The sequence below is a fragment of the Electrophorus electricus genome, chromosome 15 (assembly GCF_013358815.1).
Source record: "Electrophorus electricus isolate fEleEle1 chromosome 15, fEleEle1.pri, whole genome shotgun sequence".
Classification (NCBI taxonomy): Eukaryota; Metazoa; Chordata; class Actinopteri; order Gymnotiformes; family Gymnotidae; genus Electrophorus; species Electrophorus electricus.
In genome coordinates this window covers 2,008,132-2,034,807 of record NC_049549.1, presented here as the reverse complement: position 1 = coordinate 2,034,807, position 26,676 = coordinate 2,008,132, and the positions used below count along the sequence as shown (strand labels likewise).

The window sequence follows — 26,676 nt, the reverse complement described above, 5'->3', positions numbered from 1 at the left end:
GCCAGATGTGGTGAGGTTTGGGCTGTTCCATTCTCATGCTGTGAGTGTGTGCGTGCCCTTCACATCCCACTGCACGAACCTGAGACATATTGTTCACATAAATGGGTGTGGCCTCAGTAAACAGTGCGGCATTATGGGTAAGCAATCATCATATTACCAATCAAAGACTTGTAACGGCCTGAGTGCCGCAGGGCAAGGAGCAGGACGTACAGACTCCCTTGACAGAGACAGACATTTATTAACACACGAAAAAGACAGTGGTACACACATAAAATAAACGGTGACCATTAATACATATACGGCTAACATGAAGAATGTGAACAAGAACATGAAAAATGACCGACAACGATGCACACGCCAACAGGGGTTTAAATACATACACACATTACGAGACTAACCAGATGCAGGTGTGTACTAAACTACATAGGTGTGGTTACAAACAAGACTGTACACGGTGGGCCGTACCACGTGACCAGTGGAAAGGAGAGCGTTCCATGAACTCAATTTTATATTCACAATATTTATATGCAAAATGTGTTACTTATTAAAAAGTACTAGCAGTTGATATTTTAACTGTGGTAGACATATTTAACTTATGGTGAGAATAGTAACTTTGTCAGCAACTCTACAACCTTAAACAGACTTGGAAGTGCAGACAGATCTTGGAACACTGATCCATCTGAAGACAATGCTGGCTTTAAATTCTGAGATTGAATACCTTTAAATTCTGAGATTTAATACAAATTCATATTTTGATTTGTCACAAAGGCAGTTCTTCTTGTCCTGGGTGTTCAGAATGGTTTATCTACATCTTCTATGTGTTGATTTGTCCTAAAGTAACAATGCAAGAAATTAATTTAAGGGAGAAAAGGACAGTTAGTCATCAATGCTGTCTCTAAACACCATGTTTGCATTTGTGTTTGTGTGTAGGCTACACCTTTCTTTGTCGGGCTGTTGTTGTTGGAGGTGTTTGTGGGTTGGCTGAAGACCGGAAACCTTCTCTTCAAAGTCAATGATGGAACCACGTCTCTCTCAGCGGGGATGATATCTCGTCTGCCTAAGTGAGCCGGACGTCATTCCGCTTTGATGTTGCACTTAAAGTAGCTGCAAATCTAAATGATTTTATGCCACTTATAATCATGCTATACAACAGTGGACAAACTTTTAAAAATGGTTTATTTCCCCCCCTAACCAGTTAGCGTTTGGGTTAATTGCTCATTCTTCTGCTCTCAGTCTCTTCGTGAGAAGTCTGGAGGTGTCCAGTTACATCTATGTTTGGAACAACTTCCGCATACTGGAGCTGCCCTGGGACTCTGCTTGGACGTGGTGGCTGGCATTTCTTGGTGTAGACTTTGGATACTACTGGGTCCATCGATGCAGCCATGGTATGTCATAGCCTGCCAGAATGACTCTTTAAAAGGCCATGCAACAGATGCACGTAGATGAAATCGCCTTTAATCTCGAAGGTTCAGTACTCCCAGTAGCACGGACCATTTCTATTTTAGACAACTGCTTTTTCTTTATCATAGTCATGTAACAGACAGGAACCACGAGCAAAACCCGAACTATGACATCAGCACATCGTCCATATCTGTATCAGATAAGATATGACATCAGCACATCGTTCATATCTGTATAGGAATTGCTTATGCAAGACAATGAAGTACTTGGAGCGAATATCACAGCTCCAATCCCTCATCTTTTCTACCCATTAAGACCAGTGTCTTCTTCTTTCAAATTTCCAGCAAACCTATACAGATTTTTCCCAGTCTGGAGTGCTGGTATATTGAAAGGTTGGGCAGTCCAATCACATTTTTCGTATTTACGTTGTTTTATCTTAACAATAACATATATTATGCTTCCCTGCCAATACCTTTACTTATAAATTAACCTCCCATATTTTATTGCGTTTTAAATAAGAAACTGAACACATATTTGAAGACTATAGTGTGTATGGTTTTGTAATACTGATGTGATGGCATATATGATACCTGGGATGCTGTTTTAAACTGAATAGATCAAACGGCAGCTCACATCCACAGTTGATTTAAGAAACATGACCATGAAGAGAAAATTTCCATGGATTGACTTCAAGAATGTTAAGAATGCTAAGTGCATTAGGTGTTAGAAATCCAGGAAATGCATTGTCTTTAAATTCATCACTTTGCAGCTTACCCACAGAGCTATTTTTAAAGCTTCCTTTAAGTGTGTGTGTGATCCACATTCGATGTTATCTTTGACCGGAAACACTGTTTTTAGGCTGCCTTCACAAAAGGCAACCCATCGAATTCACTACGGCCCGGCCCTCTGGACTGGCCTTCCGTGAAAAAGAAATAGAATCATTGTGTCAAAGGTCACTTCACCACCCTCATTTCTTACCACTGTAGTTAATAGGGATCATTGCTATTTCCTCCAAAGGTTAAGGACCATGTTGATCATATGTTATATCCATTTCAACCATTTCAGGCTTCGTTTTGTCAGAGCGACAGGAGATTTTTTTAAGGTTGTGGCTCTCCAGACTTCAGCGAGGCAGAAGTGAAGTGATGAGGTGCTCGTGGTTGGCATGTTATGTTTTCCATTGTCCAACGGGCCCATTCAAGATGTTGGGAATTTATGTCAGCGCGCCGCTATGTCCAATTTGTACCTTTTTGATGTTGGAGGAAATGATTTGTCTAGCTTTCCCGTCCTGTCCTTGCCTGCGCTGGTTTGCCCCGAGCGCCGCGGGACAAGCCTGAGCTTTAGCCGCTGCTGTAAAGGTCCCATATAGGCCCATAGAGGTCCTAGCCTCTGTCGTTACCCTGGGTAACGAAGGTGACCTCTTTTTCCTTTTTCCGTATCCTCTTTTTGGGACCTAAAAATATATGTCCACACCGGATTTCTAAAAATCCCTAATATTCCTGAGAGTTGGCGTTTGCTTCCTACTGTTGCTGTATGCTGTGTGTCTGTTGTTGTTTTTTTTGCGTTCCACTGTTCTCTACAGGGCCCACTATCTCACATGCCACAACTGATCCGTCAAGTACTGCTTCTCACTCTGGGTGTGTGTAGCTGTCTCACAGAAGCGTGTGGCTAGACAGGATATGTGGAGTTTAGCTTCATTGTGATTTTTTTGCAGTGAAAACTGCAAAACCACAGAGCTGATAGTGATGGAATAGGTCTGTATATGTCTGATAGTGATAACAATCTTGTCAGCATGCATGTAACAAAATCATTTGACATAAATCAGTCTCCGTTCGCACACAACCCACCACCTGCAGTCTGACTAAATGACTTTTTAGGCAGGTTGTCCTACTTAATATAACCTCCACTGGAGCATATTTTGGGAGATTGTGCCATAGATTTTTATTTTTGAGCTATCTAGGGAGAAAGGAACCAGACATGACCAACTTATTTAATATTATTTAATATAACTTAATATTTTAAATTATATTTTCCTTCCCTTCATGTAAAGTACATTAAAGAGGGTCTGATTGTTTGCAGAGAAGATGGCGCTTTCAAGTTAAAACTGAAGCTATCCTGTATGCCATTAATGTAGCTTGGGTAGTAGTTTGGCTTTACAGTTTGGGTTCCCAGTTTATGCCACAGCCTAAACTCTTGGAGGTTTGCAGATGCAGAGATTGTGTTTTCTTCATGACATGCTGTTTCAAAAACCTCAGTCAAAATCTATTTCTTTCTTCATTTTTTTAACCAACCGGTGGTATCGAATGTCCATCTGGAGGCTGTTTGCTTGTTTGCATGCGCTCGGGTGCTTTAGGTTTCGAGTTCCACGCGTTGTCGTATTTTCCGGCTGCGTCCCCTGACTGCGGTTCCGGCGCTCCTTGGCCATCGTTCTCAGCCAGAGATGCAGCATCTTTCCAACCACACGCTGCCCTTCTCTTCTCAGTCTCTTCATACAGGACAGAGGACACACGAGGCTAAACACTGCACTCTAAACTCAGATATTCTTCCTCCAAGAGCGTAGGAGTTTCAGTCGTAACAGTGGAATAGTTGTCTTTATTATTACTGGTTAAATGTAACAGTTACTGGTCCACTAACCTTTCTGAACATTGCTTTTGGTGCCCCGGCTCAATGGAGAGCATGCCCGTGTGGACTGCTGCTCTTCAGAGCTCCTGAATCTGTGCTGAATACTTACACTATTCTCAGGTTTGAGAATAATCAAATTCAGTGTATCTGCAATTTGGGGGGTGGTGGGGTCTCCCCCTCACTCTGCTGTTTACGCCCAAGTGGGTCAGGGCGAGTCCAGATGCAGATGACCTGGCGACAGCTGCGCTGGTTCTGTTTGTTCTCACGCTAATGTGGGTCCACAAACAGACCCTCTCGCCTCCATGCGCTGCTGTTCCGTTGCCCGTTAAACGTAACCCAGGACAGACTTAAACCTGTCGAAAAAAGTCACTAAAAAGTCACCAGAGAAAGTGGAAAAAGCTACTCAGACAGTCTTCTGTTCAGGTAATGTTCTCAGGTCTGTTTCAGAGACCTGATTGTTTTTGCATCACTTGGTGCTGCTCCTGTCGTTTTATACGATGGAGCATCCCCGTGGGGACGGGGGTGATTATGGTAATGGGGCAACTAAACACTCTAAGTGAAGACTTTAGTCATGTTATCACAGGCATTCACGCTGGTTGAGGATATCGAGGGCAGATGAAGCCCTCTAACCTGTTTTTCCTCTTCTCTGTGTGCTCGGTATTTGAGGACACCAATATGCCATTTGGTTGCGTGAGTAAATGTTGTTCTGTGCCCTGTAGAAAAACAAATGATCGTTTAGTGCAGAACCTTGGTGAGATGACCGCAGTTTGCATAAAACCTCATTACATAAGGTTATCTCCTTTCTAGCTTCAGTGAGAAACACCCCTACAGAAAGAGCTTTGAATGAGAGCAGAAGGAGAAGCTTAATTAAAAGCTTTATTCCAACTGGGACCAGCATGTGTGTCCCCTGCCTGGTGCAGGGGTAGTCGCAGTGAAGCAGTCTTAGCAGCTGGTGGTGCACTGGAGGCTGGTCGGCTGCAGTAGAGACAGCAGTGACAGTGGTGCAGTGATGTCAAGACAGTGATGCAGTGATGTCAAGACAGTGATGCAGTGATGTCAAGACAGTGGTGCAGTGATGTCAAGACAGTGATGCAGTGGAGGCAGACAGAGGTGCAGTGGAGGCAGACAGAGGTGCAGTGGAGGCAGACTGTGGTGCAGGGATGTCAAGACAGTGGTGCAGTGATGTCAAGACAGTGGTGCAGTGGAGGCAGACAGTGGTGCAGTGGAGGCAGACAGTGGTGCAGGGATGTCAAGACAGTGGTGCAGTGATGTCAAGACAGTGGTGCAGTGGAGGCAGACAGTGGTGCAGTGGAGGCAGACTGTGGTGCAGTGGAGGCAGACAGAGGTGCAGTGGAGGCAGACAGAGGTGCAGTGGAGGCAGACTGTGGTGCAGGGATGTCAAGACAGTGGTGCAGTGATGTCAAGACAGTGGTGCAGTGGAGGCAGACAGTGGTGCAGTGGAGGCAGACAGTGGTGCAGTGGAGGCAGACAGTGGTGCAGGGATGTCAAGACAGTGGTGCAGTGATGTCAAGACAGTGGTGCAGTGGAGGCAGACAGTGGTGCAGTGGAGGCAGACTGTGGTGCAGTGGAGGCAGACAGAGGTGCAGTGGAGGCAGACAGAGGTGCAGTGGAGGCAGTGAGCTGTTAGCAGCTGCAGACAGCAGCAGTTGTGACGACAAACAGATTGTGTCAGTGGCACCGTGGGATGTCCCAGCGGCACCTGGGTCTGGATGTTATTGTTTTCAGAAGAGATCCTCTGTGGTGGAAGGTGGCGGGAGTTAACCCCGGGCCGCGGGGGCTCCATAAATCTTCTCCCGCCACTGGAAGTCCCCGGCAGCTCAGGTTGGAGGGTGTACAAAAGAACCAAAGCAGTCAGGATGTGGAGCCTGTGCTCTGCTCGAGAGAGGTGTGCCCCTGGGATACTGGAATAACATCAACAATAGCCAACGAATCAGCCACTCATCTACATGAATGTGTCTGTGTGTGTGTGTCTCTCTGTGTGTGTGTGTGTCTGTCTGTGTGTGGGAGTGGAGTGGAGTGTGTGTGTCTGTGTGTGTGTGTGTGTGTCATGGCTTGGCTATTGGAGTCAATGGGATATATCTTGCTCTGATGACGGTTTAATGTCTCTGTAGGCTAAGTCTGTTGCTCTTTCGTGCGTGTGCGTGTGTGTATCTGTGTGGATGTGTGTGTGTGGGTGTATTCCCACAGATACATATCCATAGTTCCGGTTGAGGCTATACGGATCACTAATACCCTGCCTCTTTTGGAGCCTTAAGAAGAAATATCACTATTTCTGTAGACTCTCTTCCTTTCATAATCCCTGAAACGTTCCGACAAGCAGCAGGGTGACAGGAACACGGTGCACTTTATGATCTTAAGAGGCTGTTTTCTTTTCTGGATTTATGCCAACAAGTGGCATTTTCAATTGGTGACCTAATGTCAGAATTCACAACAGAAATAAATACAGGAAATATAAGAAATTTTAATCATTATTCTGTCATAAATAATTTGGCAGATTGCTAAAATGTGAAATAAGGTGAGGGCAGAATTCTGTTTAAATGTATTCAGTTGGCTTAGCTGTTTGGAAAAATCTTTGAGAATCTCATTACATCTTTTGATTCATGGCTTGGAAAATATAAAATGGGGAGAAGACCTGGACCCACTGCGCTGGAAACGTGATAACTAGCTCTCATGTCCTCCTCAGAACTGTATTTTTAGTCTTTAGCAGGCCTTCTCCAGGCTGCTGGCTTGGGAGACAGGACTTCAGTGCAATGCACATGAGAGATGCCTGCTAGTGAAACCACTTCATATAATCCTGCAAATCTCTCTTGGTAAGCCCGTCAGCTAATTATGCACATGCGCTGAGTCGGACATTTATCGCACCTTCATAACCATCTTGGCTTTTAGAAGCTTCGGCCGGAAACCAAAGACAGCGCGAGGTTTTGTGGTGACACAGGAAGTATCGGCTGGCCTGGGTGACTCTTTATGTTGGTGCCAATCTTAGTGTAGCATCATTTAGTTCATGACTGGCCTTGCAAGTTTCATACAGCAAAGTTATCCTGTTATGTGTTGTTTAAACCCCATTAAGATAGAGGACAGAGAGAGATGACCTTTTCCACCTGGAAAACCTTAATTCAGCTCTTCTGCATCTTCAAAATCATCTCCTCAAACGGTTTTGCTGTCCTGGGGTCTGGAGGAGTTCATTCACTCAACTGGACCAGGCTCACGGTAACAGAAAATGACATGTATAGAAAATTACATATGCCTGCTGGTTTCCTTTGATCTGACAGAGGCTACAATAACAAGAAGCCTTTATCATAGTGCACGTACCTTTGATCCTTACCAAAGTTTATGTTCAAGGACAGACAGCTATATGAGTGCAAAAGCCAATGGGGAAACTTTGTCATCAGGGGTTTTTTCTCTTTTCAATTACATATTTACAGGCTTAAAAAACAGAGAATATGCAATATTGTATACTTTTGCATAACTGCACGTTTTGATGTTATTTTGAGGTTTCTATATCAAAGTGCAGATTAGTTTCACAATGACCACACAACACCAGTGGTTTCAAAACAGGTTTATATATCATGGTCTTTGTTATTACATTAATGCTTGGTATTTGTTTCTTTGTAGAGAGCCATAGTTAGGGAGTAATAATGCTGAGAACTGAGAAATCAAAATTGAGTTACCTGGTGTTTACACATCAATTGTTAATTTTTTTCCGCATCCCCAACTTGTTTTTACATTGTATTTTTGAGTGATATTTTGCAGAGGAGTTCTCTCTGCTGCCTCTCTCAAGCTCATGTTGTGGCGCTGGTTGTTATCATTAAAGTCCTACAACCTCTAAATGCGAACTGCCAATATGGGCCGCATGCCCTGCCGAGGTTGGTGAGCAAGGCCGCGAACGCCATGCTGGCCTCGCCATGCAGACGTCCTTCCAGAACCACATCAGTCATCCTCTCTCCCAGCCTGCCAGGCCAAACTGGGCCAACACTCTTTCAAATGGTGCATGGATCATCTGCGAAGGGGTGCCTGTCTTACTCTGATACAGGCAGGGGCTGGGAAACACAACGCAGGGGGCTTTTGTGCCGCCGCTGTGTTGATGACTTGCGTGGCAGACGAGAGTGGAGCTTGTTCGTCAGTCTGACCATGGCCAGGTGGAACGCTTGCTCTGCGGACAAGAGTTTGTTGGAAGTGAAAAATGTTTCGTTGGAAGTGAAAAAAGTGTGGGGGTTTTTTTGTTCTCGGGTGGGTTGGATCAGCTCGATCAATAAAAAAAGCTCAGGACACTGGAGCCATTGCCTAACACCTCATATGGTGCCAAAGATTCAGCAGATATTGACAGTTTCAAAACTCCACATGGACCTGACATTCCCCCCTGGAGCGGCACGCCTGCTCGGAAGACCCATCCGGAGCAGAACCTTCCCGTGTGGCCTTGGCAGCAGGCCGAGCCAGCCAGCTTGCTGTCGGCAGTACGGCCGATGGAGGTTTTCGGGCCGGTTCTGTCGCTGGCCCGGCTCCAGCGTGCTTTCTGTTTGTTCAGCTGGAGCGGGCCCCTGCCTGGGACCCTGGCTGGGCCTCTACCGATGGAACACGAGCCAGAGTGCCACTCGTCACGGCCGAGGCTCGCGCAGAGGACACGTCCCGAATGGACATGTAAAATTAATTTGTATTAGTCTTCTTAAACGCCGGTGGCAATATCACACACAGAATGACACAGAGGAAACACCGAAACTTGTTTCTGGTTTCAGGTCTAATATCCGAACCCCTCAGTGATACTTTAATATCAAACAACCCCTTGCAAATAATAAAGCAAGCATCAGCACACCAGAACCGGTCAGCCCGAGAGGTTCCGCTTGCTGGTTTCCGACTGAGCCTGAGAAGCTCTGCTGAGGTGTGAACACAGCACAGTCGAGGACGGCCTTCAGCTCTTTTGTTTCAGAGAATCCAAGCACGAGATCCCATATGGAGATTAATGAGACCTCAATCACAACAAATGAGAGCAGGCCGACCTGGAGTGGCAGAGCTGTGGCGTTCACTGGGGTCCACTCCCCATAGTTTACTCTAGCTCTAGTCTTTTTGTTTAAGGAATGTTTATGGCCAACACTTCAGTATCTGCAGACTGTTATTTCTACAGCTGACCTGTTTCTAGTCATTATGAAGTGAACCTAATTGAGTTGTATAGTTTTGGTCACAAATCAGTGGAAAATAAAATCCCACACAAAAGAGTTTTATTCCTACTTGAATTTTTTATTTTTTTTTTTTTGGGGGGGGGGGGGGTGATGTCTCTATTTAATTGTTTTGATCTTACATCCTAATTATGTATTGTGGCTAAAGTAGCTACAAAGGGGGCATGTTTAAGTTTTCATATGTTAACAGATTTCTAAAGAAACTGAGTACTGTGTGTGTGTGCAGTAAAAACTGTACGAGATAAGAGCTGGTTTAGAGAAATGCCCGGCATTCTAGGAAGCCACTGGATATCTCACAGCTGACAGCCATTACTGGGAAAGGACTGGAGTCTGGTGATGACTAGTATGTGGTTATAAAAAGATGCGTCGGACATTCAGACTTTGCAGGGTGCTGCAGAGACCTGCTCCCGCAGTACGGAACCTTCGCGAGGGTTCTTGTACGGGCTTTCGTGAGGTTTGATGTTTCACCTACAGGTCAGCCTAAGAAGCGAGCCAGTGCCCACAAGGCAGCCAGCCCTCGTGGGCCGGTGCGGATACGTTGGTGCTGTGGTCTGAAGGTAGATCCTGTTACCTGCAGTTCAGAAAAGACTAAAAGAACACCTCACTGCAGTAGTCAGTGCTCAGCGAAATGCAGTATTTATTCTAACCAAACGTGTGTGTGTGTGTGTGTGTGTGTGTGTTTCAGAACTGAATATCCTGTGGGCTGCTCATCAGGTCCACCACAGCTCTGAGTACTACAACCTGAGTACCGCGCTGCGTCAATCTGTGACCCAGCAGTGTGCTTCCTGGGTAACTTACCCCCAAAGTGCTGTAGAGTAGCATTTGCGCCTCACCCGGACTGACCCTGATTTCCACCAGTGCTTTCTGTGTGCAGTGAAATCACAAATCCTCTCATGTGTCCTCTCTGTCTGTGTCTCCTGAAATCTCACTGTCCCAGGATAAGTGAACCAGTAAACCTCACTGAGAAATGTAAAACTCTTGAAAATGGAAACTTAAATTAATAAATAAAATATTGCAGTTTATAACCATGCATAGCACAACCTTGCTGAGAGCTTTAACATTAGGAGATCTGCCACCCCAGCAACGTTTCCCACTGGTTCCAGTTCCAACACGTACCCCTGGGGCAAATATTAGCCTTCAACCATCAGTTTTGAAAAGGTTTAAAACCAGTGTACTATCCCTAAAAAGTACATTTCATTTGGTATATAAATGTTCTTTTCTTTCCTTTTTCTTGAGATGTTTGAATTGACTAAACCGACCTGTTTCTGTGTTGCCAGGTGTTCTACCTTCCAATGGCATTGCTTGTCCCACCCTCTGTCTTTGCTGTGCATATTCAGTTTAACCTCTTGTATCAGTTCTGGATTCACACTGAGGTGAGCTACTGATCTGACTTAACATTCCCACCTCATATTTCCAACATGCAGTACATACACAGTGCCTGTCCGCCGTGCTAGGGTGTTACGAGGAAAAGCACACTAATCCCTGCACTTATTTCTTTGTCGAACCATGTTTACGCTGTAGTCGTCACCAGGTGCCTGTGTCCCATGTCACAGTAAAACCCTCAGACACGTGTTCAGTAGGGGATAATGAGCTTTTATGCAGTTTTCCAAACGGAAGCATATCCGCGCTCGTGTCTTTTGTACAGCTGGGAGAAATTAATTTGGAATCATCTCCATCTTTCAGAGGTCTGTTAGTGAAAACAGTCCTCACATGCACGACTTTCTGAAAGATATCATTTCTGCCAGTTTTATAGCTTGTGCTGATGTTGCGTAATTTATTGACAGGATCTTCCAGGCTAATCCATCATTAAAACGAGAGCTAAGCCCAGACAAACGTCTTCACTTAAGATGAAATTCAGCTGTAGCTGAAGACGTGTTAGGCCACAGTACCCAGCACGCCTGTGTGTATTTACATTTAGACATCAAATAATTACTCAAGCCAAACACCTGAGTGTAAACTGAAAAGCTGCCTTACGTGAACAACTTTATATCAGGTTCACGTGGACTGGTGGGTACGTGCGTGCCGAAGCGTGCATGCAATTGCAAACCTTGCAGTCATGCTTCCCTCCGACCTCTTGCTCTTTTCCCTCATGGTCGGCGTCGCTGTTTCCTCTTTGCGCAGTTAGCCGAGCTTCACCGGAGCTCATCAGACAAGAAAACACTTGATGTTAATGATGCTTCATGCCAGAAACCGTTAGCGTGCATGTGATCCTCGCATACTTTGGGTCCTGGACGATTCCTCCGTAGCGTTGTTGGCCAAAACAAAGACAAGGCAATCAATAGAAGAGACTGATCGCACGCTGGGGCGAACACCGCGACTCCCGCTACATCTGTGTTTAGCAATGTGGAGAAGTTGGCACAAGAAGACCCCCCACCCAGGCTGAAGGGGGTTTTCGGCTTCTCATTTACTGGTTTACACGGTTCTAAACAATCGCATTTCAAAGGCCTGCCGTTGATTAAGATATGGCACGAAATGTTTAATTTTTGAATGTTTCTTTCATCAGCTTATCAGTGATCTTGGTCCGCTGGAGTGGATCCTTAACACTCCTAGTCATCATAGAGTTCATCACGGTAAGGGATGTCCATGTCTGGTAGGTCATTTTTAACAGCCCAAAACATTTTTTGTGCATTTCTGACCCCCTTTAAAATGATTAAAAACCATATCAATCAAGAACCAGTATATCAAGTGCTTATTATTTATTCTTCGTTCATAATTTTGATTGGCAGGGCGAAACCTGTACTGTATTGATAAGAATTACGGAGGAACTCTTATTATTTGGGACCGGTTGTTTGGTAAGTGTGTGTGTGTGTGTGTGTACACCTGCATGCAGTGGAAAGACTGCTAATGCTTTTTATAGTTTTTTCAAAAAACTAAAGAAGCATACATGAATTTTTGCCTATATGATCTATTATTTTAACGTGTAGGAACCTTTGCTCCAGAAGGTGACAAAGTTGTCTACGGACTCACACATCCCATCAACACATTTGAAATCTTGTATGTTCAGGTACGTGGATTAGAACACAAGGAGGTCAGCATGTCGGTAAAAAATGGTTTTGTGTAATTCATGTGCTGTTTTTCATGAACCACAGATACTGATCAACCCTGGCCATGTTTAACCAGTGCCTGAAACAGCCAGCCAGGAAAGAACCAGAACCATTTCCCAGAGAATCCCTCAAATCCGAAATAACTGATTTTATTACTATTATTATGACTCACATTAAGCTACTTGCTGTAATATGTCCCATACTGTCACCAACCGCTGTGCTACCAAAATAAGTGATCCGTCAGTCTCTGCATTGCTTTGCGCCAACTGAAAATGTCAAAGAAAAGTCCCCCTGTCAAAATGTCAACACAAAGTCAATGGACTGAGCACAAGAAGTGAGTAGAAAGACTAGCAAAACCGTCTGTCCCGGTTTCAGAGTGTCAGGATAAATGTAGCTGTGTGCTGCTCTCCTCACATGTCCCTGCCAGTGGACAGGACGCACTGAAACCATAACATTATTACTCTACTTTAAACAAACCGCTCAGGAGAGGTGAAAAAGTTTGGAAAAGTGCTGCAGAAGTTACTTTTGATTATTTTCTCTGCGCTGGCTAGCTAACGCCATCTGTAAGCACGGTCTAATCTGTGACAAGAAATGTTTAAACACAGTGTTCAGTGTCAGGAAGGATAAGAATGGCATTAGTGTTTTGGGATTACTTTGGGTCTTTTTTTGCACACTTGCATCTGAAATGATTTTCAGCATTTTTGATGTTTAGTTTTTCCCTTTCCCCCTGTGAAGTTCCACTATTACACATACCTGTGGCAGCAGTTCGTCAACGCCAACGGCATCGCACACAAGCTGTCCGTCATCTTTAAAGGCCCAAGCTGGGAGCCAGGAAAACCCAGACTGGGCGATCACGAGAACGTGCCCAAGGTGGGAATCCACTCTGCTCTCACATGCTTTACTTTCAGTACAACAGGAAGGATGTGAAATGTAGACGTGTCCATTTTCTACTTGAGTGAAATGTCCTGAAAATGGACTTTCTTTTCTCCTATGACATTCTTTAGATTCAGCACTGCTGTGTTTGTAAAGTTGTAAAGTTCATGATCTGTCAGACCCGTTCCAAGTCTAATTTTTATATGCTTTCTTACTTAACAAATGCACGACATTTTACAGTTTAGCTGATTCGGTTTGGATGATTCGGTTCAGCTGTACCACTCTTGCAATCAAGGACTTTGACTGAAAAAGTCTGTGAACCCTCAGTAAGTAACGCCATCTACTTTACTGCTCAGAACCCCTCAGCCAGCTGCCTTCTGTATCTATTGTTTAGTGTAGTGCAGCGGTGAGGAGGGATTTGCGGTGAGGAGGGATTTGCGGTGAGGAGGGATTTGCGGTGCAGCGGTGAGGAGGGATTTGCGGTGAGGAGGGATTTGCGGTGCAGCGGTGAGGAGGGATTTGCGGTGCAGCGGTGAGGAGGGATTTGCGGTGAGGAGGGATTTGCGGTGCAGCGGTGAGGAGGGATTTGCGGTGCAGCGGTGAGGAGGGATTTGCGGTGCAGCGGTGAGGAGGGATTTGCGGTGAGGAGGGATTTGCGGTGCAGCGGTGAGGAGGGATTTGCGGTGAGGAGGGATTTGCGGTGCAGCGGTGAGGAGGGATTTGCGGTGAGGAGGGATTTGCGGTGCAGCGGTGAGGAGGGATTTGCGGTGCAGCGGTGAGGAGGGATTTGCGGTGCAGCGGTGAGGAGGGATTTGCGGTGCAGCGGTGAGGAGGGATTTGCGGTGCAGCGGTGAGGAGGGATCTGAGTCTGTGTTTCTGTCTCAGTTCTCTAAGCATGGTCTCATATTCTGACCCAATTCTGGTAGCAGCAGGGCTGAAGTTCCTTCGGGAGGGGACAGATGGACATCCTGCTCTTTAAAAATCCCCTTTTAACCCTTTCTAGTTTTCTACGATTCAACCAAGTTCTCTGAAATCTCTGACTCTTTGCATTTCAAGCCTGTTTTACATGAGTGCTGCTGTGAAGATCAGTTATCTGGAAGCTCGTGATTATAGCAGAGAGGTATTTTTAGATTGACATTACAGGTCAAATCCAGGCATAAATTGATTGGCACACCTGGTTCCAGTTAGCTTCCTTTCTGGAGGTCATTCCAGAGGAGAGATTCTTTACAGGAGATACTTCTAGAGAGTCACACACTTATTTCCGTCAGTGACTTTCATTGCTTCAACCATTTTCTCAAACCTGGCACTGTAAAAGCTTCTGTTTGTCTTTATTTCCTATTATGCTTTAGATGATCAGATCACATTTTAGGAGCCCTGCATGCAGAAGTCCAGAGAATTGCAAAGGTTTTATAAACTTATGTGAAACCACTTGCATTTCAGTGACATAACAAGTCTTGAGAATGACTCCAGGCTGGCTTTACAAGTATAGTCCTGTGCCAGAAAAGTCTTAAAAGGCTTTGCGGACTGAAACACAATAGGCTTAGTTTTCACTTGCCTTTAAAATGTAGCTTTGTAGGGTAAAGGCAGTGGTAGCACTGAAGTCTTCCCAACAGGACCAGTGGTGGCTTGCTTTGAAGTGGGCCTGGGCGTGGGACACACGCAGCCATTCCCACATCGCACGCGAAAGAAAGACTCTGGTCTCTCTCTCTCCCTCCTTCTTCTGTTCTCTCTCTTTTTATTGTCACTCAATCTCTGTCTTTCTTGGTCTCTCTCTCTCTCTCTCTCTCTGTCTCTCTCTCCCCACATTGTAATTAAGGCAGTCTTAAAGAAATCCCTGCTGACCCTGAGCATGCGGTGATTGCTGGAATTTGACCGAAATACCTTGCGAGGTGCTCAGGGGTGGGTGAGCTGATCCAGGCCTGCGGGAGAATACAAAAGATATTACATCCTTTTTTGGCTTGATTATATAAGACGGATTTCTCAGGTCTGAGATTGCCATTATGCTATTGTTATAGTTAAACAGTAATATGTGGATATTTGGGTCATTATTCACCCAGCCAGTCCAGCGATAGTGCTGGTGCTAAAAAAGTGGCGGGTCAGCCGATTTTAAACCTTGGCATCTGGTCTTTTAGTAATATTATGCTAAACCAAATCATAGAGACAGCAAAAATGTTTGTGGTATGATTTAAAAAAAAAGCTGTTAGAGAAATAAATATGCTAAACCAAGTTCAGTTGACATACTTAAAATGCATACACACCTGGGCAAACAAGAGGCAAAACCCAAAATTATATTTAAAATGAACACGAGCTAAAAAGTGTACTCGCGTGGCGTCATAGCTGTAGTGAACCGATGGAGGTGATAAGCTGGACACAGGGGAATTCACTTAGTCTTCGTCTACACAAATATAAAGTCATAATATTTGACGTACAATTCAAAACTCAAATGCCTGAGTGTTCAGAATGTCCAGTTATTTGCTGTTGAGACCATTAAAACTTTTGGATTTGGCCTTTTTTTGTGCCCAGGAGTATAGCTGTAGTGAGACAGACCTTACCATTAGTGTTAGTTACTAGGCTGAATAGATATAAGCAAACATGTTTACTGGTTATATTTGGAAGACAAGCGTCCTCCGTGCTGTGGCTGACTTTAATCTCATCTATTACCAGACTAAACCTTTACACGAGTGGTATTTCCATTTCATAAATACCCTGCGTTTGTTTTCAGATCACGGGTAAGGAAGTGGCACACGATCCAAAATGGTCACCTGCGCTGCAAGCATACGTTCACGCCCACTTCCTGCTTCTGCTGTGCGTCTACAACGACGTGTTTGACACGCAATACGTGAGTGCTGCAAGCTCGCTCGGTACGGCCTAGAGCTTCCGAATCCCTTTGACGGAATGGCGATCCTCTGGGAATTGCGTTTACCTTCAACGTTGGTCGCTCAGGGCCAGATTTGTCCTGGGCATGGGCCAGGCCTTTCATGTCCATGCTAATCTCTCCTTGTTTTTCACTGGTTCACTGGAAGCTTTTAATTTGCTCGATACTTAATACTTCTGCGCAAGGTCTATTATCAGCGCTCAGACAAACCCGGTCATCCCTGTCATTATCTCAGTTATAATGGAACCTTTCACTAGGATGCAGGGACAGGCTACGTTTAAATAACCTTTGTCTATTATTTTCCATCTCACTCCACAACTCCTACCTCCTACCCCCCAAAACACACACACACACACACACACACACACACACACACACACACACACACACACACAAGTGAGACGGCGCATTCTCTTCTTGGACGTCTGTGTTCTCCAGGCATAGCTTCGGTTAGCCAGCATTCGCAGGCCCACCCTGCTCCCTGCTGAAATGAAACAGCTCATCGTCTCTTCCCACCTCTGTGGTGTTCTCTCGCTTGGCTGTGGCCCACTGATCACCTCCCCACCACCCTCCCCTCAGTCGCCAACCGATAAAACAGCCGTCGGTGGTCCAACAACCAGCGCAAACGTTCTGAAAGCCAAGTCAACCATTTCCCATCGCCCGAAAAACCTTCCTGTTGCATCAATCACCCTTCTCGGGGAAAATAACAAAGAAAGCCTTCAGGCCAAGCAATAAATAATGTCACAGTGTGTATTTATACCTCCGTGTACCGCGCACATTTATGTGCAGTAACAAGTGAAGCTACAGCACAGCTTAGTGGTACTTCAAAGAAAGGAAAACATTTATGTTAGGGCCAGGCGAGTTACCTCTCGATTGCATCACCCGTACTGGACTATCAATCTCACTAGCTGTTTGACTAGCTGTTATTTATTGAGGTTGCACGAACTGACCACTGTTGATATGCTAATTGCTTAACTCAGCAGAAACCCAGGTTGGAGATTACCAACCACTTTGCGGTGTTGATGGTAATAGTAGTAACGATGCTGATGTTAAAGTCGCTAAAGTTCATCTCCGTGGCCTTGGGAAGAGGGGAAACAGAAACGACGCTTGCCTGCGCCTACGGTCCCCAACGAGAGCTCAGATTCTCCCGTCTTTTTTTTTCTACACTTTTGCTTCGTGTTATTGCTGAAATAGGATATGGCGACAAATTAAAAATGAACTGGAAGGACGTCGAAAACATAAGCCAGACCCGAGGGACCAGACGGAGGGGTGTTTTCACAGAGTTTTCCCCGCTGAGACCTGGACAGTTTCATAGTTGCGCAGGGTTGGCATATCAGTCTTATCAAAGCCCATTTGGAGGCCCAGCCCTCTAACCCCACCTTACACTGCCCTGCAGCAGATGGAATTCACCAAACGAACCCCCCAATTAAAGTCCACCCATACCATTTTCAAATTATCACCCAATTATCTTTTCTGCCCGTGTTAATAAAACCTCCTTCTGCCATGTTTCTGCATGCCGTTAAGTTTGATAGAAAGAAAAAAAAAATCTTTTCTTTCTTTTTTTGAAGTGGTACTTAAAATTCAGGTCAGAGTAGCACTTCTGTACTTTACATTTCACAGCACATTTTAACCCAAGCAATCAACAACTAACTCTGCGTGGTGGTAGAATGCGCAGGCGGCTCCTGCAAATGTCCAGCAAATAAACATGGCTCCAGTGTTTAGGATCTGAGGTCAAGGATCTCAGGTCAAGGATCTGAGGTCAACATTTGTCATAACTGTTTAGCTGCTCAGCAGCCCATCTGAAGTGTGTGCTGCGGTCTTCCGCTGTCCCGCGTGTGTCGTCTTTCCCACAGGATCCGAGGGAAAGCACAGCTTGAATTGGGGAATATGGGAACTTATCAGGACAGGACACAACCTAAACATACGACATACAGCAAGGCCTGCCCAGCTGCACTGCACGCAGTCGCTGGCAAATAACACAGAAATGACCCTTGAGGGGTTGCACTACACCCAGGAGAGAGGTACTTCCGAGGTCTGTGAGCTGAAGGCAGTGGAGCAAAGATCCACGAAACTTCAGCTCTGCATCCACAGCACTTCTTATGTATGTCAAGGGGGTCATTTGTAAGTTTTTACACAGGTCAGTCAGCATGAGCCGCCCGTAACTCGTGAGATTGTTGGCCAGTCCATTATAATGCAGCCTTACTCAGTAGAATCATCATGGGTGTAATGAGATTTTTTAGCTCAGGTATAAGTATAAAGAACCCAAGGATGATGAGGTTGCTGTGACGATTGGAGGAGAGTTGTGCACAGACACGCGCTGGACTGTGGGTTGCTAAAGATGCTACACTAGCGGTTGGTTTCAGTTCAGTTTCTGTTTTCATTCTTCGTTCGTTCTTTAGATGCTGTCACAGACGACTTTGCTGCTCATGGCCGGCTACATATTACTGACGCTCACCTGCCTTGGTTGCATCATAGACCAAAGGTAATATGACTTTATACTGCGAGCTGCTTTACTTAAACTTTTTAATAATGCAAAGATCAGCGAGAACGTTGTTCATAAAGCATATGATTACATAAAGTCAAGGAATAATAAAGTCAAGGAATAATATAGTCAAGGAATAATAAAGTCAAGGAACACCGGTCAATAACCAAAGAGAACCCCATTAAAGATGCTGTCTGTTACTGTCTAGTCAGTGTGCCGTCCTGTTTCTCAGGCCGGCTGTGGCCCTGCTGGAGACGGCACGCTGTGTGTTCATGATAGGATTGCACAGCTTGGGCTTTATCAACCCTGGAGCTTCACTGCTGGCCCTGGCAACTCGGGTAACACACACACACACACACACACACTCACACACACAGATGGAGGTAACTCTTGCGTGAGCGTGCTTTTCTGCTGTAAAGCAGGGAGGGGTGAAGCGTATCAACACACAGGTGCGTCCGCGGAGTGATATGGCTGACCGTGTGCACGCAGTGCATGAGCCCCGAGCGTGCGTGCGCACGTGTACAAGTGCGTGGGCGGTGCCCCGAGTGTGTGTGTGCGTGTGTATGAATATGACTGTGTGAGCTGGTACCAGCTCACACCGCACGGCGCAATGATGTATGACTCCAGACGCTTTTGCCCAATTGACCATAAAATTACCATGTGTTTCTGGCTCTTGCAGTGTAGGGCTGCAGTTTGTGACTGACCCCTCATTACAGCACCACCTCCCTCCCTCCATCTCTCTCCATCTCTCTCCATCTCTCCCCTGCTTAAAGTTAAGGCAACACTTCTGGAATCAATTACCCCTGTCTGCGGCTAACTGGAGACGCCTGATGAGATTTACACGTGAGAGCTGAATTGTTCTCTCTTTTTTTGAGGCTATGCATCTGTAGACCTTAGGTGCTAAAACACCCACCACACACCCCCCCCCCCCAACATATCTGCAAGCGATAAAAGAGTGTAACTGAAAAAGGTTCCCAGGTGCAGTGTACAGTACAAATCCATGTGTTCACTGTCCAGATTTTCTATATTCTGCTGGGTCAGAGATAATTATGCATTGTTTTAGTTACATTTATGTAGCGCCTTTTTCAGATGCTTTACAGACAGATCTCAGCTATCAGTCACTCACACACCTGATGAGAAGCGGCAGCCAGTTTGCGCACAGCGTACTCTCGATCAGAAACCACAGCCCTCTGGATGCCTGCACCAGGTTGAATTTGAGTGTAGTCCCCTAAGTCTAGATGTAAAAAATACAGACCTTCAAAGGGCGTTTTTGGTTCTGACTTTCTTACTTTATATGTGTGGTTGGCTTTGGTCTGGACATTAAACTACATAGTTCTAACTCGCTTTACCTGCTGGTCTTCAGGCAGCAATAAAATGAAAAAGTGCCTTCTGAAAGTGCCTCATATCAACCTGGGAGGGCTGTATGGGCGTCAGGAGAGCAGACGTCCCCAGTGACGTGCGGCGGCTTCGAAGCCCCTAGCTGGTATTTGTGGTTGCCCGAGTTCCCAAGAAAAGCAGCAGGGGTGCCCCAGAAACTCAGGTGGCAGTCACACCCCCGAGCCCAGTCCTGTCTGCCTTTTGCACCCGTCATGCCACGCCTCTCGCGCACACACACGCTCTCTGCTGTTTGTTTACACCTACACGTGATGACCTGCAGGTTGTGGACTGTGGGCTTCACAGACACACAATATTTAAGGGGGTTTCTCTCCAGATTGTAAGCGCTGAGGTCATCGTGGGTTAGGAGGAGAGGAGCTTCCATAGCTCTGGCCAAGCTAGATTGATAGCAGCCCAAAACTTTGACTCACAGTGACGTGAACAGACGAGTGTGCATCAAATCTGGTTCTTAATGGTCTTGAGGCAGACAGAGGAAGTTTTTCAGTGCGTAAGAAGTTTAGGGCCTTTGTGTCGGGCTGGGAACATTTCAGCAGAGCTTAGGTAAGCGAGGATGTGCTCCTTCCGGAGTTCTTTCCATCTCCTGCTTTTTTGCCAATCAAACATAATATTTATCCAACTCACGTCTCGGGGTGTGTGCGGTAGCAGGGGTGGGGGTGCGATTGTACTGCTACAAAGAACTGCCCTGCATTATAAAGGAAAAGGTTAAGTCAATATTATGGAGGTGTCCCAGTGCAGTGGTCTACACGCATGCCCTCATCTTTCTACACCATGTGACTTGCTCAGCCTTTCATAACCCGATCCTCCGTGTGTCAGCTTCTGAGTTCAGAATTAAACTTATAGGGTAAACATTAAAGAATATACAGCTCTAACTGGAAACAAGTTCATATTTGTTTTCAAACCACACAGCACTAATGTAGGAAGAGTTCAGTGTTTGGGGGAATAACCCTGGTCTTCAGTCACATTTTTTATGGGACATTGCTTAGTCTCACCCGGTCTTTCACACTGCTCAGTGAAGAAGATCTGGGTCAGGTCAGTACTTTCAGTACCTCATTAAGTAAAATGCGGTATGGCAGTGTTGGAATCAAATGCACACCGGAATGGAACAACTGCCATACATGTGGAGAATTTTATTTTATTTTATTTTTTTTTCCAGAGCTATATCGAATGTGCCCTCATTCATATGAATTTGCAATTCATATTCATATGTGAGATTGCATGAATTGTGGAGATTCACAAGCATTACAGACTTCCCACCTTTAGTTCTGGGAGACTGTGTGTGTATGTATACATATGTGCATGCGCATGCATACACTTCAGGGTTCTCGGGCTGGGGTTGCTAAGCGGGTTGCTGTAGGCCCCTCCTCATCCCCCATGGGATCCATCCATCTTTGGCCGTCTCTCCGGAATCCCACTGAAGTGGTTTCCGGCACGTCTGCAGAGACCCTCCTCCATTCTTCCTTCTCCGTTCCCTCCATCATTACAGAGCACAGGGCCTGCCTTATCCCGCCGCGGCCGTCTGGTCAGGCAGCGCCTCCTCGACGACCTGCTAGACCCGGCATGGAGCCCTGCGGTACTGTCCATGTGGGGGTACGGCCGCTCTCACTGAAGCCGCGGTGTTCACCTTCACACAGTTTGTAGGCAAACAATTATTAGCATTCAAACCCTTTATTTCGTTGTAGCAGCGGTTTAGTGTAAATGGCTGTAGTCAGTATTAAGAGAAGCTAAGATGAATGAACTCCTGCTACAGTCCTGTATAGAGTTATCAGTCTCAGGCAGCTGGGTTCCGATGGACCTGTTATGCCAGATACTCTAGGGGTACATGGATTCTGAGCGTCCAGAATATTTCATCATTGCTGAGGTCAGAATACCTCATGACAAATTGCCGATGTGTGAGTGTTCTGTGGTTCTGTAATCCAGATGTTTAGTGCGCACTCAAACGCTTGATTGTGAACTCATACTGCGAGGAGATGGAACGTTCACTGACAAATACAGAGATGGATTGCTGATCAAATATGATTGTTTTTACATTATATTACCATTTTATATGATGTGAGAAAGGATGTGTGTGTGTGTGTGTGTGTGTGTGTGTGTGTGTGTGTGTGTGTGTGTGTGTGTGTGTGCTGCCTTTTCATATGGGCAATAAAGTTTGGAAACTCCCCGTTATGAACCATATAACATGGACCTTCAGTGCTGTTGTCATTTCAGCTGCTCTGCATACAGAGTTCATTGCCAAGGTTAACCCTCCCCTCTCTGTACACTCTGCTCCAGGTTAACCCTCCCCTCTCTGTACACTCTGTCCCAGGTTAACCCTCCCCTCTCTGTACACTCTGCTCCAGGTTAACCCTCCCCTCTCTGTACACTCTGCTCCAGGTTAACCCTCCCCTCTCTGTACACTCTGCCCCAGGTTAACCCTCCCCTCTCTGTACACTCTGTCCCAGGTTAACCCTCCCCTCTCTGTATACTCTGTCCCAGGTTAACCCTCCCCTCTCTGTACACTCTGCCCCAGGTTAACCCTCCCCTCTCTGTACACTCTGCCCCAGGTTAACCCTCCCCTCTCTGTACACTGTGTCCCAGGTTAACCCTCCCCTCTCTGTACACTCTGCCCCAGGTTAACCCTCCCCTCTCTGTACACTCTGCCCCAGGTTAACCCTCCCCTCTCTGTACACTCTGCCCCAGGTTAACCCTCCCCTCTCTGTACACTCTGCCCCAGGTTACCCCTCCCCTCTCTGTACACTCTGCCCCAGGTTAACCCTCCCCTCTCTGTACACTCTGTCCCAGGTTAACCCTCCCCTCTCTGTACACTCTGCTCCAGGTTAACCCTCCCCTCTCTGTACACTCTGCCCCAGGTTAACCCTCCCCTCTCTGTACACTCTGCCCCAGGTTAACCCTCCCCTCTCTGTACACGCTGCCCTAGGTTAACCCTCCCCTCTCTGTACACTCTGTCCCAGGTTAACCCTCCCCTCTCTGTACACTCTGTCCCAGGTTAACCCTCCCCTCTCTGTATACTCTGTCCCAGGTTAACCCTCCCCTCTGTGTACACTGTGTCCCAGGTTAGTGTGACCTCCCTTGGCACTAAGCACATTTTGAGCTCTTTAAGGGGAGACTGTCCTGAGGTTTTCCGAAGTAATCTTCTGGTATATCATTCCATCATTCCAGGTTTTTCAGCACTTCCCAGAGTTCTTTTCTTTCTATTTAGTCTTTTCCTGCTATTGCTCAAGTGTAAGGGGAGGTCACAATAAACACTCGCCACTGTAGCCTATGAAGAATTGTGTGGGTTTTTTATTTATTTTTTTCTATTTTTTAATACTGCAAATTTCCTGTGTCGTCTGGTGTGTTCCTAAGAGAAAGTCTTCCACGTTTTACACAGGACGTGTCTAAGTGCCGCAGTATTGCCTCATGTTGCTGTTCCTAGTGGAGGTACCTCTTCTTAGCACTAAAAGCATCAGCAAGTGATATAGACTAAAACATGTGGTTGACGTTGTTGAAATCTGGTTAGGAGTGTCTGCCAAATGTGTAAATGTAACAGTCTGCATCTTACATGCCTTTACATGTACGTCTCCTACAGTTTGATGAGTGGGGGGTTGTGCATCAAGATCTGTGTTTGTCTTTCTGAACTTTTATTGAATCTTGAATATTTTGTTAATTCAACTGTGACACTCTACAAAGCTCATTGTCTTGTGTGTTTCTTTGCCAATGGATGTGCAGATTTGGTCAAATTTACCAAGTTGCAGTCACTCCTCCTCTGTCTTTCTTTAAGCTGAGCAGTGAACGCCAGGTTTCCAGTTTTTGGCTGTTAGGTTGAGGTCATGCTTATGAAAACTGGAAAGTTTGTCAAGTCTGGCATGTTGGAGAGGCTTGTCTGTTGAACGGATGTCCAGGTTAAATATTACATGCTTTCATATATTGATAATTATATAATTTAACTTTTTGTTAAAAATGTATTTTTTTAAAATCTGAGTTGGTTTTCTTTTGGTAATCCTACGAAAGCCCATCCCGCTGGGTCGTGTAGGTAGAGTGGGGTTAGCGGTCATTCCCAGCATGCCGTCTCTGACTCGCGCTCTCAGAGGGAAACAGCTGTAGAGCTCTTGAGGAAAGTACTGACTCTTGGCCTGAGTTAAGAACGCGGATGAAGTTTATGGTCTTGAACAAAGGGGTGGAGCAGCAGTTCCACCCGGGCTGCACTTTGGCAGGACCCGCTGGCTCCGTTCCTCGCTGACCAGTGCTGTTAACCCTCTGACACAGAACAGCGCACTTAACCTCATGTGCTGTCATTTCCCTCTCGATGGCCTCCTTTAGCATGGGACTGTAACGCTGTGTTCCTCTCTTATAGATTTTGTGTGCAAGCACTAACTATATAGCACAAGGTTGGGTCTGTCAGACTGGTCCTAAACTTTGATGTTTCATGTAAAGTTAACAGAGCTGCCGTTCTTTGGTTCAGCCACATCATGCACATCACCGTGTTTATCAAGCACGGTGTTTTACTGCAGCTGTAATTGGGACAGAGGCTGTATTTCACATTGATATGTTGCCAAGAGTTTGACATGCCAACTTTGCTGTCCAGGTCTTTGGTGGTCTGTCTGCTCTCTACTGGGCCGTGCAGATTTTGAGACAGCCGTCTGTTGAGACGAAGTGCCACTGAACGAACAACAACAACAACAAACCTTCAAAACCTCTGTGATAGTGCACTGTGTATACTCCTGTGCAAAAAAAAGGCAAAAGCCAAAATTCCATAAGTTTAAGCCCTAATAGCAAATAATTGGAAAATGTATGTTGGACGACAAGCATCAAGACCCTTCCCTGTCCTGGCTCCCAGATGGTGGAATGGACATCACCAGCTGTCTGAACAGTCTGCTCTAGTCTTAAAACACACACCAAAGACTCGTCTATTTGTGGAGTATTTTAAATGACCACTAATCCTGCACTTATGGAAAAATCAGAATGCACACACTTATGGTGATGAGAATGTCAGATTCTTATACAGTTACGTATTCAACGAGTTAACTATTGTATAATACTATAATATTAAAACAATAAGAACAAAAAATGTTATCCTGGGCACATTCAAAGGCTATATATATATATATATATATATATATATATATATATAAAATGTGTGTGTATAATACATATTTATAATATATTCTATATTTAAGATTTAAGGCTATCAGAATTCCAGTTCCTTTAATCAGAAATAATGTTTAGGAGAAGGTGAAAGGGATCTAAGTGATTTTGTAACCCAAACAAGAGAGTAACACAATTCATAATGTGACCGATCACTTCTGGGCATTCGGGGATAGCAGCAGTGACCCTGCTTTAACCAGAGTCATTTTTCAAACATAATATTTATTAAATAATCTTGAATATTGGCCAAAGGTTTATTTTATTCTGTACTTCTGTGTTGATTTGCTTGATAATTTGAGTAGCCTTACCTCATTTTGTTGAACTTGCAACTGTGTAAGAGGCCACTAGGTGGCAGCAAAGTGATTATACAGTCAATACACCAGTAATATACAAATCCCAGTCCTCAAATCCCAGTCCTCTATTGCAGGTTTTTGCCATTCCTTTATCTAGGACTCAGGTGTGATGACCAACCAGTTACATTACTCTTTTAATCCATTACAAGTGATTACAAAATCTAGGACCAGATTTGGATTTGAGGTCTATGTTCAGATACCACTGCACTGTGTGTTTAGTGTTGCTTATATTATAAGAAGGGATTAAACAAGCTTAGGCCTCTTTAATTAGAACGTTTTAGGAACGGACCACTGTACAGACGATGGCAACAGATGTCTCCACTCAGACCATGAATTATACATGTCTTTTTCCACTGAAAGAAAAACAGAACACAGAATAAAATATGATACATTTTCTAAAATTGTAAATTCCAGTCAGAGGACATGATTTGGTAGATTTTCAAAATAATAAAAGGAATCAATTCTTTTGTTTCTTTTTAGTAAGACATCCACTGTAATTTTATCTTTTGTGTGTGTGTGTGTGTGTGTGTGTGTGTGTGTGTGTGTGTGAGTGTGAGCCTCCCAAAGGGAACCTCCCAAATCATCAAGCTCCAGGGTTAAAACGATCCTGTCAAACACAAACTAATTAATATGAATATTGTTATTCTAATTTATTGCCCAGTGGGATGTGTGTCTTGCACACTAACAGTGTCCCTGCAGTGGGCAGATGGGCTGTTCCTGCTTTATTCATCTGACGCTCTGATGCCACACTGCGTCTCCCTGAGTCGGTCAGTCAATGACACTGTTTGCAGGCTCCCACTGGCAGCAATAAAGCAACCTCATATCCATTAGTTTGGAAGTGGAACCATCCCAAACCATATCCATAAGGATTTAATTAGGCCTCATTCATTTTGAGTTTTATGTGGATTATGAACAAAAGTAATGTTCATACTTGTAAGTTTTAGATGTAAAATGTTTGCAATGTATATTCAATTTGAATTGAGGTCCGAGAGAATACGTGTGGGAAATGCTGGGCCTTCTCAGGGCTACTGAACAGATCCCTTCCGCATGTTCTAAACACTGGATGAATCTAGTTACATTTCTCCACAGATCGCAAGCAGTCAAACACGAACCCTTCCTCACACCTAATCATGCCCGTTGCAGCGCGGGCCCTCTGGAGGGCATGCTAGTGTGAGCGTGGGAGCTGGATGAGTGCAGAAGCTGCTCGGGCCGCGATGGGGTGGGTTCTCTTTAGGAGGAGAAGGGCAGGAACCCAGGGCGAGAGCGCGAGAGAGGAAGGGGGAGGCAGAGCGAGTATGTGAGGCAGGAGGGCTGATGGCTAGCG

General features: G+C 45.3%; 1 protein-coding gene across 10 annotated transcripts in view; it reads left to right on the top strand.

Moving 5' to 3' along the window:
* The window catches only part of agmo (alkylglycerol monooxygenase), a 51,702-nt gene that overhangs the window by 4,848 nt on the left and 20,178 nt on the right, over positions 1-26,676 (top strand). For 4 of the 10 annotated variants that reach the window (XR_004776881.1, XR_004776882.1, XR_004776880.1 and 1 more), the window contains exons 2-13: positions 931-1,061; positions 1,234-1,385; positions 9,895-9,998; positions 10,487-10,582; positions 11,713-11,779; positions 11,936-12,001; positions 12,134-12,213; positions 12,989-13,123; positions 15,849-15,965; positions 18,401-18,483; positions 18,716-18,821; positions 19,257-19,326. Coding sequence is in view for 5 of the 10 variants with exons in the window: in XM_035533986.1 (XP_035389879.1) it covers positions 931-1,061; positions 1,234-1,385; positions 9,895-9,998; positions 10,487-10,582; positions 11,713-11,779; positions 11,936-12,001; positions 12,134-12,213; positions 12,989-13,123; positions 15,849-15,965; positions 18,401-18,483; positions 18,716-18,821; positions 19,257-19,326 (1,207 nt within the window). In the remaining 5 variants the exon portion in view is untranslated. The other 6 variants (XR_004776884.1, XM_027025629.2, XM_035533985.1 and 3 more) reach the window with 5 other exon arrangements.